General features: G+C 50.4%; 1 protein-coding gene across 2 annotated transcripts in view; it reads right to left on the bottom strand.

Annotated features, from left to right (window-relative positions):
* NPRL3 (nitrogen permease regulator-like 3 (S. cerevisiae)) overlaps positions 1-17,451 on the bottom strand; it is a 41,157-nt gene that overhangs the window by 2,572 nt on the left and 21,134 nt on the right. For both annotated transcript variants that reach the window (XM_010135545.1, XM_010135546.1), the window contains 6 exons: positions 15,803-15,940; positions 15,026-15,182; positions 13,432-13,538; positions 12,041-12,170; positions 4,314-4,503; positions 2,988-3,180 (listed from right to left, as the gene is read on the bottom strand). In XM_010135545.1, coding sequence (XP_010133847.1) covers positions 2,988-3,180; positions 4,314-4,503; positions 12,041-12,170; positions 13,432-13,538; positions 15,026-15,182; positions 15,803-15,940 — 915 coding nt within the window. The remainder of the gene's footprint in view (positions 1-2,987; positions 3,181-4,313; positions 4,504-12,040; positions 12,171-13,431; positions 13,539-15,025; positions 15,183-15,802; positions 15,941-17,451) is intronic.

The raw sequence follows: 17,451 nt of genomic DNA, 5'->3' as shown, positions 1-17,451 counted from the left end.
TGTTCCTTGCCAAGCTCTGAAACCCACCGAGGATGGAGATCCCCCTGTACCGGGGTAATCTGTCCTGGGCTGCACCCCCCTCCCAGCAAAGAAGTTTTCCCAAAAGTCCAGCTAGAATCCACAAAGCTGTACCCCGGGGCTCGCCGCTCTGGTGAGGATGGGCACTGCCTTCACCTGTTTGGGCACTGAACGCTTATGGGCCCCAGGGAGGACACACGATGGCACTTCTTGGGCAGTAACCTGCCTTTGAGACCCTCTGAGGCTGCACAGACACGTCTGCTGACAGATGTGCGCTTCCAGATCTGGAGGCATAATCTGAAGATAATTGCTTTCCTTTGCTCGTCACTGTTCGCCCCTCTTCGAGAGCTGCTCCTCTAACAGCAGTGTAGTGTTTTTAAACATGAAAAAAAAGGATTCTCCCCGACTAGTCATTCAAATAACAGCAGCTGATTTCTGGCCAAGGAGATTCCCCTTCTACCAGCACTGCTTGGAACTGGAGCAGAACTGTCCACAGCTTAGTGCACCAGTGAGCATTCCTCAGAGGAGGGAAGGAGCTCCACCTCCCCGTCCCAGAGCAAGACAGAAAATTCCTGCAAGTGACTCCACACCCATGGCTTGGGAGAGGAGCCACGAGTGGAGCCTCAGACTGTCTTTAAGGCACTGCTTAGTGTGCAGTGAGGATGGCTTTGTGCACGTTACTGAAGACCTAGCTCAAGAAGAGCTTGTCTCCTTCTTAAGTTTACTTCTAGAAGGACATGCCAACCCTCCTCCAGCTGCGTGTAATGAAAGAACTTGGATTTCAACTCCCATTCCATGCTTCGAGAGTTAATGCAGCCAGTGCTGGCGCCAAGCTTCAATATTCCTTATTTCCCCTGAAAGTTTCTGCCTGGCAAACACCGGCTGTGCACAGCACTGGCCAGGCACAGGCTCCTTCTGCCATCTGCCTGATGAGTGACGGGTTCGGAGGCACAGGCACGAGGAAACGCATCGGGCTGAACTCCACGGCTCGGCTGCACGCAGCCCCTCCCTTCGCGCGCGCGCAGCTGCTCTCCGAAGGGCAGCGCAGTATATTTAGTGCGCTAACTACCTTCGTAGCAGGAGCTTGTTCTGGGAGGCAGCTGATTCAGCAGAGCTCTTTGCCAGAGCACAGCCCTCGCCAGGCTGCTGTTCCTCCAAACGAGGCACGGAGACAAGCTGGCGCGGTGACCTGTCCTGGGATAATGAGGGAGAGCCGCTCGCAGCCGCTCCTCCACCACTGTTCACACTTTCATTAAGAGCAGTAGGTTTACTCAGACATTCATCTGAGATGGTTTCTGGCACAAAAAGAGAGAAAACACACCCACAACCTCCACGTTACAGTGTCTCATAAAGCCCCTGGTAACCAAGAGCATCTTGCATAAACATTTCTCGTTGTGCGCTCCAGCATCCTACCCACAGGAGCCCTGTGTTCCCCTCTCTTCCTCGCTGTTGCCTTAAGAGTCAGCTATGCAGCTGTCAGCTCAGTCTTCAGAGGATTGGAAATCCAGGCTTAGCAAAGCCATCCCGGGGATCTGCAGAGAACCCGGTGCACTGGCAAACTGCAAAATTACCCTTGCTCAGGGAGCTGCCTCCCTGTGGAGCTGCTTTTATGGAGAAATCAAAGTACATTTTTGCATCTGCAGCTCCAAAGCTTTCAAATGGCTGTTCTACCCAGATGAGGGAAGTGATAGGGGAGCAATCGCGAAATCCCTTCCTCTCCCTAGGACAACTAAGGACCTGCATTGCCACTAAACCAGCCCAACGCATCCCCCGCAATTCTGTCTTAAGGTATACCACCACTGATGATTTTGGTTTCACCTGCCTTTCTCACTGGGTCTGTAACGATTTATCTGGTAACGAGCAAAGACCACTGCAAAGCTCTCAAATGGCCCAAGCATTGTCCCTCCATCGGGCAACATCCTCAGGGAACAGTTTACAGAGATGGAGGAGGAGGCGAGTAATTCAGAGAGCAGTAACTAGCCGTGCGTGAGCCTGGGAGAGCTCTCTGAAACCACCTGAGCTCCGCGGAGCTGCAACTGCCGCAGACCAGAGGAGACTTTTCTTGCTATCGCAGTTTCTCTGGCTACTTGGCTACAGCCGTCCTGGGGCGAGAAGCAGGTTTTCAGGGGATTCCCCGCTGAATCCGGGAAGCATAGCAAAAGCCACAGGACTCGCCTCGGGTGGTTTTCTGCTCCACAAATACGAAACCCAGCGAAAGCTGCATTCCAGTGACACCCTGGTGTTCTGGAACGCTTAGGAAGACCAAGTATTTCTTCCCCCCGCCAACCTTTTTCCCAGATGGCCGGTTAGGAAGTCATTCTGCCTTCCACCATGCGCAGAACCACATCTGCTGTATTTGTTGTGTTGAAATTGGTAACAAAAAACCTGTGTGCTACTATTCACGCACCCCGATGACTTGAACATAACTAACCTAACGTAACGAGCAGCACATCTCTGCAGAACAGGCCTGGAACCGTTTGTAGACTGGTCTGTGGAAGGACTCAGGCTGGGTTTGCGTCTCGTGCTCTTTGCCTCGTATTTGCATGGAGTTTACAAACCATAAAACAGGCTAGCTGGCTTGGAACTCTCCACGGACACAAAATGACCGCACGGCATGACGGAGGGTTTGCTCTGCACGCTCAGAAGGGTTTTTTCAGGCTGTGCAGTTTTATGTCCACCATGTGTGGACGCAGGAAAACTGGCAGGCAAACAAGTCAAGTCCAACCATTCGCCCTGATGCTCCTTCACGCATCCAGGACTCTTTGTTAACGAGCGTTCTTGTGACACACGTATTAGTTTTTGTCAGTAACTGCTTGAGCAGATGAAACAGGTATGAGGGGAACGAACCCAGAAGAATGCGTCCTCCAAAATCCCAAGCTAGTGGGATTTGCTCGGAGCCCACACCAATCCCCCCACAAACCAGCACGGATAATTAAAACCCATTCCGTTCCGTGCTCCTCACTGCCTACCTTGCAAACATGCGGAGATCTTCTGGGTTTTGGGCAGCCGGGACATTAAGGATAGCTTCCCGCTCATGTTCCAACAAGCTTGCTAGGAGATTCTCTGTCATCCTTTTATTTAGGGGCGAGTCCCCACCAGGTATCAACTCAGCACTGGAATTATCCATGCTAGGGCTTGTCAGAGTCATGTCATCGCTACTAGCTATCAGGGGAAGAGAGAAAGAGACACAGGATTTTTATATTCCGCTGTGTAATGGAGCAAAGATTATCAATTCAGGCTGTTTCTATGCAGTCTTTCCAAGTATTCCCTTCAGACTTGTAGAGCCAAGAAAAGCGGCTCCCGAAATGCTACAAGTATCTGCAATTAGTCGTATGACAACACGGCGATTTTCTCAATGGAAAAGTCCAATGCTGCAAGGCAGTCGTCAATTTATGTGGAAAACTGCACTTCTGGAGACCATAAACAGTCCATAAAAAACATCTGAAAAGAAAATTCCCAGCCAGCGCTGCTGGAATACCGTGAAGTGGTAACATGAAAAGCCTAACAGCACAGAAGGTGGGAGCAAGCAGGAAGACAGGCCAAGCAGCAATATCCTCTTGTGAGCGAGCCAGAATAAGCAGATCGCAGACTTATCTGACGCACGTGCCAAGGTTTCTGCCCTAATTCATGACTTCTGTAAGCTGAAAGCTGTGCAGAGAACCTCTCCTGATAGCCAGCCTCAGTGGCTTTCTCAGAATGCTGCTGCTAACAGCACAGGCATGAAAGTCTGGGGGTCTCAGCTCTGTGCCTGATTTATACTCTTGAAAAAATGCCTTCATGGCATCACCCTGAGGAGAGCACTGACGAGATTAAAGAAACCAGGAGTCCCAAGCAGAATTCAACTGATGGTGAACAACAGGTAGTTCTGCACCTCCTTAGGTGGCTCTGCAGCCCCCAGACACCAATGCTGCTTGAAACAAACTCTCACCACTTCCCTCCTCTCCTGACAACCCCAAGTCACACAGTGACAGCCGTGCAGCCAGAGGAACATGACGGCTACTTCTGAGTACAGCAAGGGAGTTGTGTACCTCTGATAAATGCATTTCACATGACCAAATGAGACCTTGGCAAATTACAAGCACTACTTCTTGTTACAAACAACAATTTAAGGTCTGATAGCCCTTAAGACTTTCGCCAATGTCCAGCTCTGTATTTAAGATGGGCGGGGCCTAAGGAGCAGGCCCTCCAGCAAAGCCCAGTTGGCTTGTTCCCGCAGCCTGATCACCCACGGCATCGCTCAGGGAAGCTCTAGAAGTGGGCTGTGGTCTGAACAGCAGAGAAAAGCGTGCTCGTACTTGGAGAACCAAAGCTGAGAGCATTGGGGGTGCTTAGACTTCGGCCTCCCACTCTGGCAGTAAAGGGCATGTCTTCATCTTGGGCTCGGAAATCCTCCTCGTTGGGTGGCACCATCAGACAGACGTAGGTGTGAAGCTGAATAAGGAGCCGGTGCTGGAGCATCCATATCACCATTTGAATGAGCTGAGTCTGCAGAGTGAGAAGAGAGGTGGTAAACACCCGTGAAATACAACACAGGAGGAAAACCACGCACCAAAGCTAGGCTTTGTGACCACAAAGTCACAAGAAGAAATGCTTTCCACCCCACACAACTGTTTAACCTCTTCTCCAATCATAAAAAGGTGACCAGGCACTCATGTCCATCACCCCCAAAGCCTTTGTGGATGCTCTGGCTGCGATCGATCCTTTAACGATCAGCATGTCTTTATGCAACACTGACAGGCACTTCCACCACACAACCCCACCAGGAGCCTGAGAAGGCGTAAAAGATGGGATTGTCTTCCTTCTGAGAGACCAGACACAGAAAACGAGTCAACCAAATGCAGGCCCTGATGCCCACAGCCTAACAGCGTGAGCCCCGAGACCAGTTTGCTGGTTTCTACACAAGGCCCGGTAAAATCGGTGATCACCGAAGGGTTAATCCTGGAGCTGTCAGATTCAAGTGCAGGTTTCCCTAGAAAGCCAGGGAGAGGACAGGGTGCTGGGGCAGAGCTGAAGCGACCAAGAGAGGTGCTCAGAAGCAGGAACCATTTGCTATCAGACGGAAGCTGCTGCACAACCCTGGGAGAGACTCTGGGGATCAGAGCGAGCGCTGCCAGCACTCCCGACGGGGAACCAGCGCTGACAGCAGCAGGGACCGGGGCAGGGGCCAGCAGCCTGCCGCTGCCAGGCAGTCCCCTCTCAGTGCAAACGGGTCACGGCCCCCATTTGCTCGCCATCCCTCTGCAACAATAGGACAGGCCAAGCTATAAAGACACCGAGGTTTTAGGCAGGAGTTTCAGAAGCGCCGAGAGACACCGCTCGTATTGAACACGCACAAGCCCTTTGTGTTCCAGCAGCTGAAGACCTGCACAGCGTCCCCAGAGCGGTGCTGAAAGCAGCGGGCGGAGGGAGGGACAAGCGTCCGTAGGTTCGTGGCATGGCCTGTGTTCAGGGCTTTGGGAGGAGCATGCAGAACGCATCATCCCATCTGACTTTCTGCACAAAAAGCCTTTTCATATCATGCAGGCACCCCTTCCTGGAGCTAACGGCTCTGAAAACACCGATTCACTGACAAAAGCTGTTAGGGGATTTCATAGCAACCAACGCTGTTTTGGTGAGAGAAACACACGCGGAATGAGCTCAGACTCCGAGAAGGAAGCCAGCTCTGCTGTATTAATCATCAGCGTAACGGGCCAAATCTTAATAAAAGCCCCGAACCAAAGTTCATCAGCCCACATAATTTTCCCTTTTCCATAAATCTTGTAATTCTCAGTTCCTCCTCTGCTATCAAATCACGAAAGAAACATCTCCTGTTTGCAGACAGACCCACACCCTGTCTTTTCAGGGATTACCACTTTTGGAGGCTGACTGGATTTTAATCTTAAAACATTTTCTGGGATCGCCTTCAAACATATCTTTTATGGAAAAGCCACAATTTGTTTTACATGTTTAAGAGAAAATCCACAGAAGAGGAAGGCTGGCAAAAGATACCACATGTGGAGTGTTTTGGTAACATCTGAAATCGGCCTGGGAGAGCGAGGAGGCTCGCGCCAGTGAAAACCTTCCTTCCAGATGCAGGCCTGGATGGAAAGATGTCTCATACACTTCACTTAAATTTCTGACCTGTTGGCACACAGCGCTGTCTGATTGGGTAGTTCCACATCAAATGGAAGAGGTCTGCACATTCCAGAGCACAAAATAGCCCTGGAGAAAGCCCAGGCGGTTCGAGGAGACAGGAAGACAGGCTCTGCCAGACCTGCAGAATCCGCCAGGTAGGGCCTGACCTACACCAGCCTCCAGTGGTCACTTTGGGGCTTTCAGGAGCTACAGAAATAGCCAGTTGCCTTTGTTAGAGCTCCACACATGTGGAAAGTCTTAGCCAACACTCTCTAATTCTGCATTTGCACCTTCACCTCTACGCTCTCATGAAAAGACCCACCCTGAGCCAGCAGCCACGGCTCCGTGGAACAAGGAGCCAGGCAAAAGCGGTGCCACAGCTTTACAACCACAACTCTGGACAACCAACAGCTTCCAAGTGCCTTTGTGCCCTTAGTGGGGGAGCTGGAGATGGGCTGTGATGGGCTAGAGGACGCTGCTCTTCCGCACTGCAGTGAGCCTGAACACAACCCTAGCTAAGAGAACAACAATCACCGTCGGTCCTCTGTAACAAGCGGGACCTCAGCGGGAATTTGGTACCTCTTAAAATCTAGCCCTAGAAAAGAAGCCCAAGCGATGCAGCATCCCACAGCTGGCACCATGCCCAAAGTGGTGTCTTTGTGCCATCACTGCAAATGTGCCACCTCCTCCATTTCTGCTTTCTCCAGGTTTAAATCTGTTTCTTACCAAAAGCAGCCAGTGTTGCCACGGATGAGGTCTAGCAGAGGTTTTGCTAACGTGTTCTGCTGCTTGTCCTTCTGGACACAAACCTGAATTTACATCCCTTCTCCATCTGCTCCACCCGATGGAGCTCCCAGACAGGTCTGCAGCAGAGGCACCATCCGTGCGGCACTGGCTGTCCGAAGTGCTCTTCCTCCCTCAGACATACCGGGCTGTCTTCCTGCTTGGTCTCAGCCTACTTCACTAGGCCCAAAGGGCTGGGAGCAGCTTCCCAGGCACTTCAGTCCCCGGACTGCCTCCGCTCCCTCAGCCATCATCTGGCACGGTAGGAATCCACAGACAGCGTTTTTTGGCTGAAACACCAGGACCGTGACGGAAATGTAAAACAAACCATTTTTTGTTGCTTTCGACTATAAATTTCATCCATATTCCTTCCACCCTTCCCATCTCCCCGTGCTGCCTCTTTCCAGCCTGCTGCGAGGGACTCCTGTCTGCCGCAGCATCTGCACCGCTCCTGCTGGCACGGATCAGCCCGGGGCCATCCCCTTCTTCTCCAGGCCCCGTCTTGTCACGCAGGGCGGCACGGGAGGCGCTGGAAACAACGCATCGCTTTGTGCTTACTGACAAAAGCAGAGGAGACGTATCAGCTTCTGGAAACACGTCAGCCCATCTGGGCAGTTCGGGACAGTCGGGGGAAAGCTCAGCCCCACGTTCCAGAGGGACAAGATCCAGTGTTCATTATTCTCTTCCCTCTGGGCGCCAAAGGCAGCATTCGTAAAACTCTCGAGGAACGTGTTAAATAAAACGCATTTCCTGCAAGAATTCTTGAAGGCTTTTTTCCTTCCCAGGCCTAAAGAGTTTCAAAAAATGCCAAAATAACTGGGACCAGTGGAAGGTTCAGGAAAGGGACGACAGCAAGCTGGAAGCACCCAGTCCCAGCTTGTTCCTCACTCCTAGCTAGAACACAGCTTGCTCTGCCTTCCAAATAGAGCAGCCCCCGCTCTCCAGGCGGGATTGTCTCGTTATCTGACTCGTGCGCTCCTCAAGGCCTGACCAGAGAACGCAGGGCTGCCTTGGCGCAGGGGGATGGTGCCTTCCAAGTCGCTGGGGTAAATGGATGTTTGCTCAAATGTATCACCTCTCTTTATCATTCCAACCACGCTGTTCTATAAAAAACAGATTGGCTATAAAAACTTCCCATTTTACAGAAAACAGGCTCTAAGACCCCTCTTAACATAGGACAAAACATTTATTGTCTAATGTTGCCATTTTAATCATTAGGAAACAGCTTTGAATTCTCAGCTTAACCTTTCCCTCCGTTTAGACCTAGAAAGAGTTATTTTATTAACTTGCCTTGCTGAGAACCCCTGATTTTATACCTAGTCCAACCAAATATAGCTGCATCTTAACACTGCTCCCATACCGCTGCCAACAAAAGCTCCTGTGACTCTTAATGCCTTCCAGCTGCCCGGCAGAACAGCCCCACTTGCAGCCTGCCTCGCAGAAGACACACCGCCTGCGCAGTGTTGGTGTGCAGCTCTCCTCCCATGCCGGCCCCCGACGGACTCGCTCGCTTTCCGCCGAGCTGTTACCCAAAGCGCACACACTTCCTCGAGGAACAGACGGCCAGGCAGGCTGGAGAGCTGTTAGAGCGTCTGCTGGCACAGAGGCACTAGCTGAGGCCATAACGCACAGATGAGGGGATGCCACGAGCATTGTCCCTTTCTCTTGGTCTGCAGAGAACCTTACTGCAGAGCAGCTGGGTGAAGGACCGGGGGGGTGTACTTTGCTATTGTTAAAGCATTCCCGGGCACCAGCTGCGGTGCCCAGCACACACACTCCGTCCACAAACATGCACTGACGAAAGGTTTTAGGTGACCAGGTGTTTCTGTGCTCTCACAGGAGGTTACGAAGGGGTGTGCACACACTGACCACCGCAGGAGCTCAGCTCTGGTGTGCTCTGCGGCCACACGTGGGAGAGAGGAGCACAGGGACGGGAACCAACAGTCGCAGGCAGCTGAAGAAGGAAGGACAGCTTCTTTGGGTGGGGGTAGAGGAGGTGCAAACTGCTGCTTTTCCAGTGAAAACCCCAAAAGGGAAGGTGAGTTTCCCTGTTGCATCAGCTCACAGGATCTCCTCACCCCATGGCCACACCTTGGGAGATCCAGCACCAGCAGCCTCAGCTAAACTGGTTGCTGTTCAGGACGGTCCCAGGCTGCACTGAATTGCTGCAGGGCCAGGTGACACTACACACGGCAGAGCCAACAGACAACTCACCACTGTGGAAAGGGGAAAATGCCTTCTGCCTTCCTCCCTCACATTCCCAGCTGCAGAAGTGCCTCCCTCGCTCTGCGCCAGCCCTGGAGCTTGCTGGATCTGCCCCCGAGCGAATTCCACCTGCTAACCTGGCAGAAAACTAGTGCAGCTGAAACAAGTGAAGAGTGAACGGAGTAAGCTGGATGGAAGCCAGAGCTCTAGTGCAAAGGAAGAGGAAGGGAGGAAGGTGGAAAGGAACACAGGGCCTCCTCTCAGCAGCACCCCGACATCGTTAGACCAGCTGAACCACAGGCGTAGGCTCATCCTCCCGCTGCTGCAGCACTGCCATCCAGGCAGGGAGAGGGGAGCTAGCCTAGAGATCACTACACAAACACCAGCATCTTCCCAAAGTAAAGCACAAGACCTCTGACAGATACACAGCAACCACAGAATTCAATGGCAGAATTCAAGCGCAGGCAAGATAAGAGATCAAGAGGCCGGGCTGAGGAAGAATTCCTGTTTCTAGCACGAGGCACGGCCAGGAGCAGTGGTGGTCCTGGGCACACCACTCACTGCACATCTCCTGCTGACGTGACAACAGACACCATCCTTCAAGGCAGTCTTGTGCTTGCTCAGGGTGGTTGTACTTCCTACCAGCCACAAAATAACCACAGCACCCCAAATTACAGAAATGCCAGTGTCACACTTTTTTCATCTGCCCAAAGGAACGGAGCGACTCCACCCATGTAACAGCGGGCAAACCAAAATAACGTCATCCTCTTTCAGATCGAGCAGTACAGCTTTGTATAAAACCAGGAGGAAGGGCTCTGTAACAGCTTTCCTATTTCATAGCGTGGACTTCATGAACGCCTTCCGTACTCTGTGCCACATGCCACGTGCCAAAAGCACGGAGCCAATCCCCTGCTTCCGGCAGGAATCAAATGGGATGGACGCCACGAGACCGTAACAGTTTCTGCAGAACACACAGCCCTTCCCACAGCAGTGACCTTCTAGCAGAGATGACCTTCAGAAACAGAGACAGCACAGTCAGCATGATGGAAAGCACGAGATCCCCGGCTACTAGTGAAAACCTGCAAAGGTAAAAGCCCCACATCCCTCCTGAGTACTCGGAGAACAACAGGACGGTGAAAGGCCCCACCTTGGTTGTCCTTTTCAAAGACAAAGCAAATACAATTTGATAATATTTACAGTTCAGAGTACAGCATCTTTTATCGCTGCACAGCAGAACAAAAACCCACCCACATTTCATCAGATTAATTGCTCTATTGACTAGATCTCGGTTAATTACAGCTGGAGCCCGACCGCTTCAGGACAGGGATGGATTAATCTCTAAACAGGCTAGTTCCTAACAAAGCAGTAACACAAAGAGTTCGACACAGGTGAATCAAAGTAGAAGAAACTACTGATATGAAAACACCCCAAAACTCCCTCTAGCCTGAACTCCCCCCCCAACTGTCATGCTTAGCTCGCCGTGACTCAGATCAGCCCACCAGTGTACGGTGGTCTCCTTCATCTTCATGCACACGTCCTGCCGGTGTGGCCCTGAGTCTTCTGCAACCACAGTTCTCAGCTCCCTTTCTCTGACTGTAGAAGGAACTTCCATAGCTTTCCACAGCGTCATCCTTCGTCCTTCCATACACACAGAAAGGATGAAAACAAGCTGCTGGCCTTCAGGAGCCCACCACGGGCAGGTGAGCACCAGAGGGAAGGCGCACGCTCTAAAAGAGCCCTTTTAGCACTCCAACAGCTCTGGCAACCATTGCTCAGGCACTGTTGTTTCAAGGCATAACTGTGGCACAGCTGTAAGTGGGAGACTTTGTGTATTTTAAACAAAAGTAGGACAGCTGGGAACAAGCAGAAGTATTGAAGAAGTATTGAGGCAAGTAAATAATTTTAAAAGGAGTGCTGAGAATAAGCCTCCCGGAGCTACTGCAGCTAGAATAAAACTCATGCTACTAATTCACCTTCAATTTTCAGGACCCTGATTTGTCTGTAAGTACAACGAAGTACCGACAAAACAGTGGAACTGCTCTTCCTCTGCCTCCCAAGGCAGCAGCTGACCAGAACACACCATTGGGATTAGACACTACATCATTACTTATCTTCATCTCTGATCATAATCTCCGCCAACCTGTAATTGCAACAAATTCTTCTCTCACAGTTGTGCCTGTGTGCACATCTGATGTTCATCTTCCAGATACAGACCAGAGCAGTGGCTAAAATCACACATCCAGTGAGTCATCAAAGTGTGAAGGCCTGCAAACAACACTGCAAGAAATCCGGGAAAGAAACCTGCCTGCGCTTCCTTTGCCCCAACGAGCCATGGTCAGAGGTCCACGCTGCTTCATCTGGGGATACCACAGTGTCAGCCAGCAGACCTCATGTTACTGGGCTCCAGTCTGAACACTGAAATGCTAATGCTGTAACACGTGGTGTTGTGTAGACTGCGCGCTGAGTCTGCTTCCTCTCACAATCCCAGTCTCACAGCAAAGCTAAGTGAATAGACAGTCTGCCTTTAAAACCAGACTGTGAACATAAAGCAGATGGAATGTAACCAAATTAAATGTGATGGTGAGGAATCCACAGCCCTACTAATTTATGACAGTTTTCGACAGACCAAATGGAGTTTCCGTTTTCCCTACTACGTCACTCAGGAAAAAGAAACATCCTGATTTTTTTTCTTTTAGGATTGTGCTTTGCTAGCACAGAGCACCCACGCAGCTTCACCTTGACCAGCCCCACAGCTTTTTGGCACATGGATACGAAACAAGAAATCATACGGTTTGAAACACAGCCATTGGCACTTCTAAACCTGCACTAGCAGGTTCCTGACTGGCTGCTCTGGAAGCAACGCCATTCCTTGTTCTCATTCGCAGGAGAACAAGGAGCTCCTGTACGCTCCCCATCTAACCTCCTGGACGGGTGGCGCGAGCGGGTTCTTGAACTCTGAGAGTGACACTGGGAGGGAGAACTTGGAAAGCATCGACGGCAGGTTGTGGCCCCGGAACTGACAAGAAAACGCATCTGCTAATGGAGAGTACCTACGGAAAAGAGGTAGAGGCAGAAATCAGTTTTATATTGCTGGTCAATGTACCATTCATCCAGTTTAGCATTACAGAAGTGCCAGTTCCCCAGCGAAATATTCTCTGTGACCTAGAACAGTAAGGATGGTTTATGGGATGTTGCATCCCGCAAAAGTAAGCAAGAAGCATACGCCCCTTCGTCTTGGCCTTGCACTCAGCTCCAGTACTTTATTCAAGGTGTGGAGGGAACCCAGAGGAGAACAATAAAAGTGATAGAAGCCTAGACCTGATCAAAGGGACACGGACTGGGCAGGCAAGGGAAGACAGGCGTGGGCAGGATCTACACACGATATTTGAATATGGAAAATGCAGCCGCAGATGTGGCTGTTCTCCCTGCCTGTGCTGACAGGACAAGCAATGACTGCTCAGAAGGAGAGGAGAGCCAAGCTACTACTAGGAAAACTGTCTGTCTTAGGATTTCCATCTACGAAAGTCTCCAAGGACAGCACTGCCATATATGACACAGGCACAGTTGTTCCTGAAGGACCTCAAGGTCACTCCCAGCCCTATTTTTATACTTCCATCACAGAAGTTTTGATTTAAAACTATTTGCTTATAACCGAGTTCCAACACAGATTCTAAAAATGTCTCAAAATCCAGCACAGAAAGGATTGCCAACCTTTAGCAGAGCAAAAATCCCCACCACTGCCTCACATCTTCCTTGCATTGCCGCTGCCTGCTCTCAAAACAGCCACATCGCCTTCCCTCTGCCAGAAGGCGAATTGTAGAAAACGCTGTCACATGCAACAGTACAACAGTGACAGCGACACCACCCCGATGGGCTGCTCGTGATCCGTTTCAGGTGATGCCGTGTGCCAGATCACAGACAGTCCTAAAAACCAGGTAAACTCCTCATAAAGGGTTTTGGTTTGTAAGTGTTTCCATATTGCATGAGGCTCACACGGCCTTTCCGATGGGGATGTTCAGTGAGCAGGCACGTGGAGCGCACCGGAAGCAGCTTCACAGGGGAAGCAGTGCTTCCAAGGCCCACAGCCCTGCACGCACCTACTGAGCTGCTGTGCTGCTCCTCCCCACGGCACACAAACCCCTATCCGGCTTTGCAAGTTCAACCACGTGTAACGGGTGGTGTTTTGTACAGTCTCAACACATTCGTGCGTGAAGAAAGATCCCACTCGGGATCCGGTAAGGCAGGGAGGGAAAATATATCTGCGCTTCTCACCACTTTGAAGCTACAGTCACTCCTTTTCCTTCTACTTACAGACAGACACTGGCGTTTGGAGAAAGCATGTAGACGTTGTTTTCACACAGCGGATAAATAATAATTGCTTTTCCCCAGTAAACGAGATGTGCAGCAAGCTGGAAAACCTGTGTGGAGAAAACAGGGAAAATTAGGGGAGCAAAAGCAAAATTCAAGCTCCGTTGTGTGAGAGTTCCACACAACGACAGAAAAGTCTTTGAGCTGAAAGAAAAATGTTCCATCCTTTCACCCTGCCTTCAGAAAAAATTCACAGTTTAATGTAACACGTGGCACATCAAACAGCATTCAACAAGGTTATGAATTTCCAGAGGTTCGCTTCACATTTCTAAGCAACTTTGTACTTCCTGTCTTTAAGGAGGTTCTTCAAACTGTATCAGTAGAAGTTTAGTTCCTTTTCATGCCCCCCAAACTTACTTTTGTTTATGCACAAAATGCAGTAAGTGTTATACATGAAAAGTAAAACAAAAGAATCAGCCTCTGCTATGAGACAAGGAAACCAACAATGCCTTCGTAACGCACTGAGATACTTCAGTAATGAGTTACACAAGTATTTTAATGTGCTAAACAAGTCAGTGGTTGTTAACGGCTCTGGAGGAGCCACATAAATATCGTCTATGAGACATAAAATCCAGCCTGTATCATTAGATGCAGTTAAGTTTGTTTTTTTGTGGAGAGTTAAACTGCAGAAGCGGTAGGGAATTTCCAGAGTTCTCCCCATGGCTATGTAACACCAAGTAACACCACAGACCACTGTCCGCAGACCTGGAAGCTTCATCACAAAAGAGGACCTGGAGCAGTTCAGATTGGAAATCTGGTTGTCAATCCAGGAAGGAGCTGCTGGCTTGGAGAGACTGGCTCAACGTTTTTGCCCAAGCCTAACCTAGAGCTTCCTCCTGGGACTCTGCGAAGTCCATGACTATTGTGCTAAGGAAACCCACGGGGAGGGTCGTGCAGGCTTTCAGGAGAAAAGCCTGATCCAGCAGGAGCAATGTGCTGGGCAGCTGGAAGCTTTCACTTGCATTTCAGGTGTCTCCACCTGCACGTAGACGTCAGCGTGGCAGAACAAGGCAGGCCGCTGTGGTGTAAGGCAAGAGTAGCATTTGTTCTGGTTTTAACTACCCGACGGGAAGGCACAGAGGAGAGAGAGCCACTCTTCTCAGAGGGGCGCAGGGATGGGAGGCAACACTTACAAGGTCGGAGATGGGAAATTCCCATTGGATATGGGGAAACTTTTTCACTCAGCTGGTGGCCAGATGCTGGACCAGAGCCCGGAAGGGCTGTGGGAGGTATCCCTGGAGGCACTCAGAACCTGAACGGACAGGTTCCTGAGCAGCCTGCTCCCAGCAGTGCTGAGGACTGGGGACCTCCAGGCACCCCGGCTACCCTGATTTGGATGTGGCTGCAGGGCCGCCCAGCACAGTGGCTGCACCGCTGCCCTTCATCTCTCCAGCCCTTCCCCACCCTCTGAGGCTCACGCTTTCCCTGTGCACGCTGCCCACACCGAGAGAACCGACCACAGAAACCCGCTGGCACACCAAAAGAAAACACCACATGACTTAAAAGAATTTCAGCTGCCACTGACAGTTCCCCGTACCTGCAGCAAAGCCAAGTCAGCATCTTGAGCCAGTTGCTGCAAATTCTTCACAGCAGAGGTAGTTTTAATGACTCTCACCAGGGCAGGAGAGCAGTCCAAGGGGAGCTCATTAAGCAATGACTTCTCATCATTTAAAAGTAATAAGGCATGGTAAGGCCTGCAGAAAAACACAATACATTTGCACAGTGAACTGCAGCTTTTCCAGAAGGCTTGGTTGTTCCCAGACCCTGGTATCTGGCATCAATCAACTGGTAAAAAGAACTTCTAATATCATCCTTTTGCTGTAAGAGGCTTCAGAATAGGCTTATTTTTATGTAAGATGGTCCCTATAAAAAGGGGATAGAGGGTTATATGGTAACTGGATGCCCCAGTGACTCGGAAAAAAAAGACTGCACTGTGCTGGCAGGTAATCAAGCCTGGAGATCTAGTCTGAAAATGCTCACGTGTATTACTGCAATACAGAACGGAGCAGGAGAAAGGATGAAAGCAAGAGTTAGTTTCTTCGGAGGTGAAAAGCTGTAAACATGGAATGCAGGAAATAAGATGTCAAGAGGCCTGGGCTCTCTTCTTCTAAAAGCAAAATTACTGCTGGGTCAACAGATGAAAACGAACGCACACACAGAGCTCCTCGGCCTGGAAACAGCGCAGCCCTCTCTCGCAGCAGCATCTCAGTACAACCACCTCACGTTAATGTAAAGGCTGCGGCTTCACACCACGGCACCACACTTGGAGCTGGAGGAAGCAGTGGCCACCCTGAAGGACAGAGCTTGCTCTTACCTGATAGATTTCAGGCTTCTCTCAATTGCTTCGGGGGGTATAAAGTTTGTGGCAACATAATGGATTTTATGAGGCAGGCAGAAACTCACTTCCAGCCAGTTGTTGATATGTAAACGAACCACCCCTGTGGTGCAGAGACTAAAATAGGAAGACAATAAATACATACAGCATTTACCACGTATAACAAATGAAAAGAGTGGGCCAGGTTCCCCCCTGCCCAGGAATCGCATCAGGACAGATGAATCGCAACAGACTGAGCGTTCCCTGTCTGTCCCCAGACTGGCTGAGGACCAGCTGCTTCCTGGCCGCAAGGGCATCCTTAACCTGCACTTACGGAGCATTATCCCCTGCGGGGCTTTGGAGGCATTTGAAAGACTTCGCCCCACCAATCTCCTGCTCCCTCTGCTCTTAACATTGCAGCAGTATCTCAAGGTAAAAGAGTTTCTCAAAGATCTACTGCAAGGGACTGGAAAATACCCTAGACCAGAGCTGCAAAGGGCAAAGATGAATTGGGCACGATGTTTTCAGCTCCAATTTCCATCTTCCTCTCGAAGGACAAAGAAAGGAGATGCCTCTGCTGGGCAAGGGGTATCACGAGCAGCACATTTTCTTCCGTTCTGCTTAGGTTGGTTGTTTCCTACTAACCTGCTCCTCCTTGTCACATGAAATTGCAAATGTGCTCATGCAATGGTTTCTTCGTTCTAGGAAACTACGGGGACTAAACTAAGCCTTTAAGCTGACTTCAGACAACAGGACTGGAGCGGAAACGATGGACATCTCAGGAATGACAATAAAGTCTGACCCTCGTGGTGAGCCTGAAACCAACTATAAGCCTCTTACTGAAACCCCCCCAAAAGCTGGGAGATTAGAGCAATGAACGTCATTCGGGTGCTTTAGAGAAGTCTGCAAATCTGACAACAGATGAAAAATACCTGGGGAGGTAACTCTGATAACTCAAAAATGGGTAAACACTGTGTTACACCGTAAGAGTGACACACCGTGAGGAGCTGAACTAGCAGCACCCTGCAAACACTCCCAGCGCTGCCCAGGGAACGCTGGCCTGGGAACAAGGCAAGGCCCACCCCGTCTTTTCCTGTGTCCCGCCTTAGGAACACACAGAAACTCGCACATCAACAGCTAGTCTCGTCTACGCTGCAGAGCTGAAGTCCTCAATATGTCCTTGGATGGTAAACTCGCTTCCAGAAGAATTTTTTTTTTGGCCTAAAATGAAATTTCCAAGTTTGTACTCTGAAAATTCCAGTCTGAATTTTAAATTCAAGCATGCTGAGACTCGTAGGATGATTTTTGTGTTGATAACGCCCACGAATTTGCCCTCCGCACAGCACAGATTTAAAAACATGCCAGGAACAGGCCAGAAGCGAATACATGTCTTGGGAACGCTTTACATGGTGATTTAAACCCTTACACCCCACATTCGGGTGCAGGCTCTTTCTCAAGTTCATCGGGTTGTACGCAGGTTTTAGAGAGACCTGGAAATTCAGCTTTAAACCAAAAACACAGGGTTGCTTTGGCTGCCGTGTAGCTATTCACCAAACCACAGCAGAGTGGTGAGAGGGCAAACACAACCCTGTCCTGCTCCCACGTGATCAGACTCACGAGGGAAAACCTCCCTGCAGACGCGGCTCTTC

This window comes from Buceros rhinoceros, unplaced genomic scaffold, assembly GCF_000710305.1.
Source record: "Buceros rhinoceros silvestris isolate BGI_N320 unplaced genomic scaffold, ASM71030v1 scaffold18474, whole genome shotgun sequence".
NCBI classification, from domain to species: domain Eukaryota; kingdom Metazoa; phylum Chordata; class Aves; order Bucerotiformes; family Bucerotidae; genus Buceros; species Buceros rhinoceros.
Note: the sequence above shows the minus strand (reverse complement) of the source record. Positions and strands in the feature narration are given on the sequence as shown.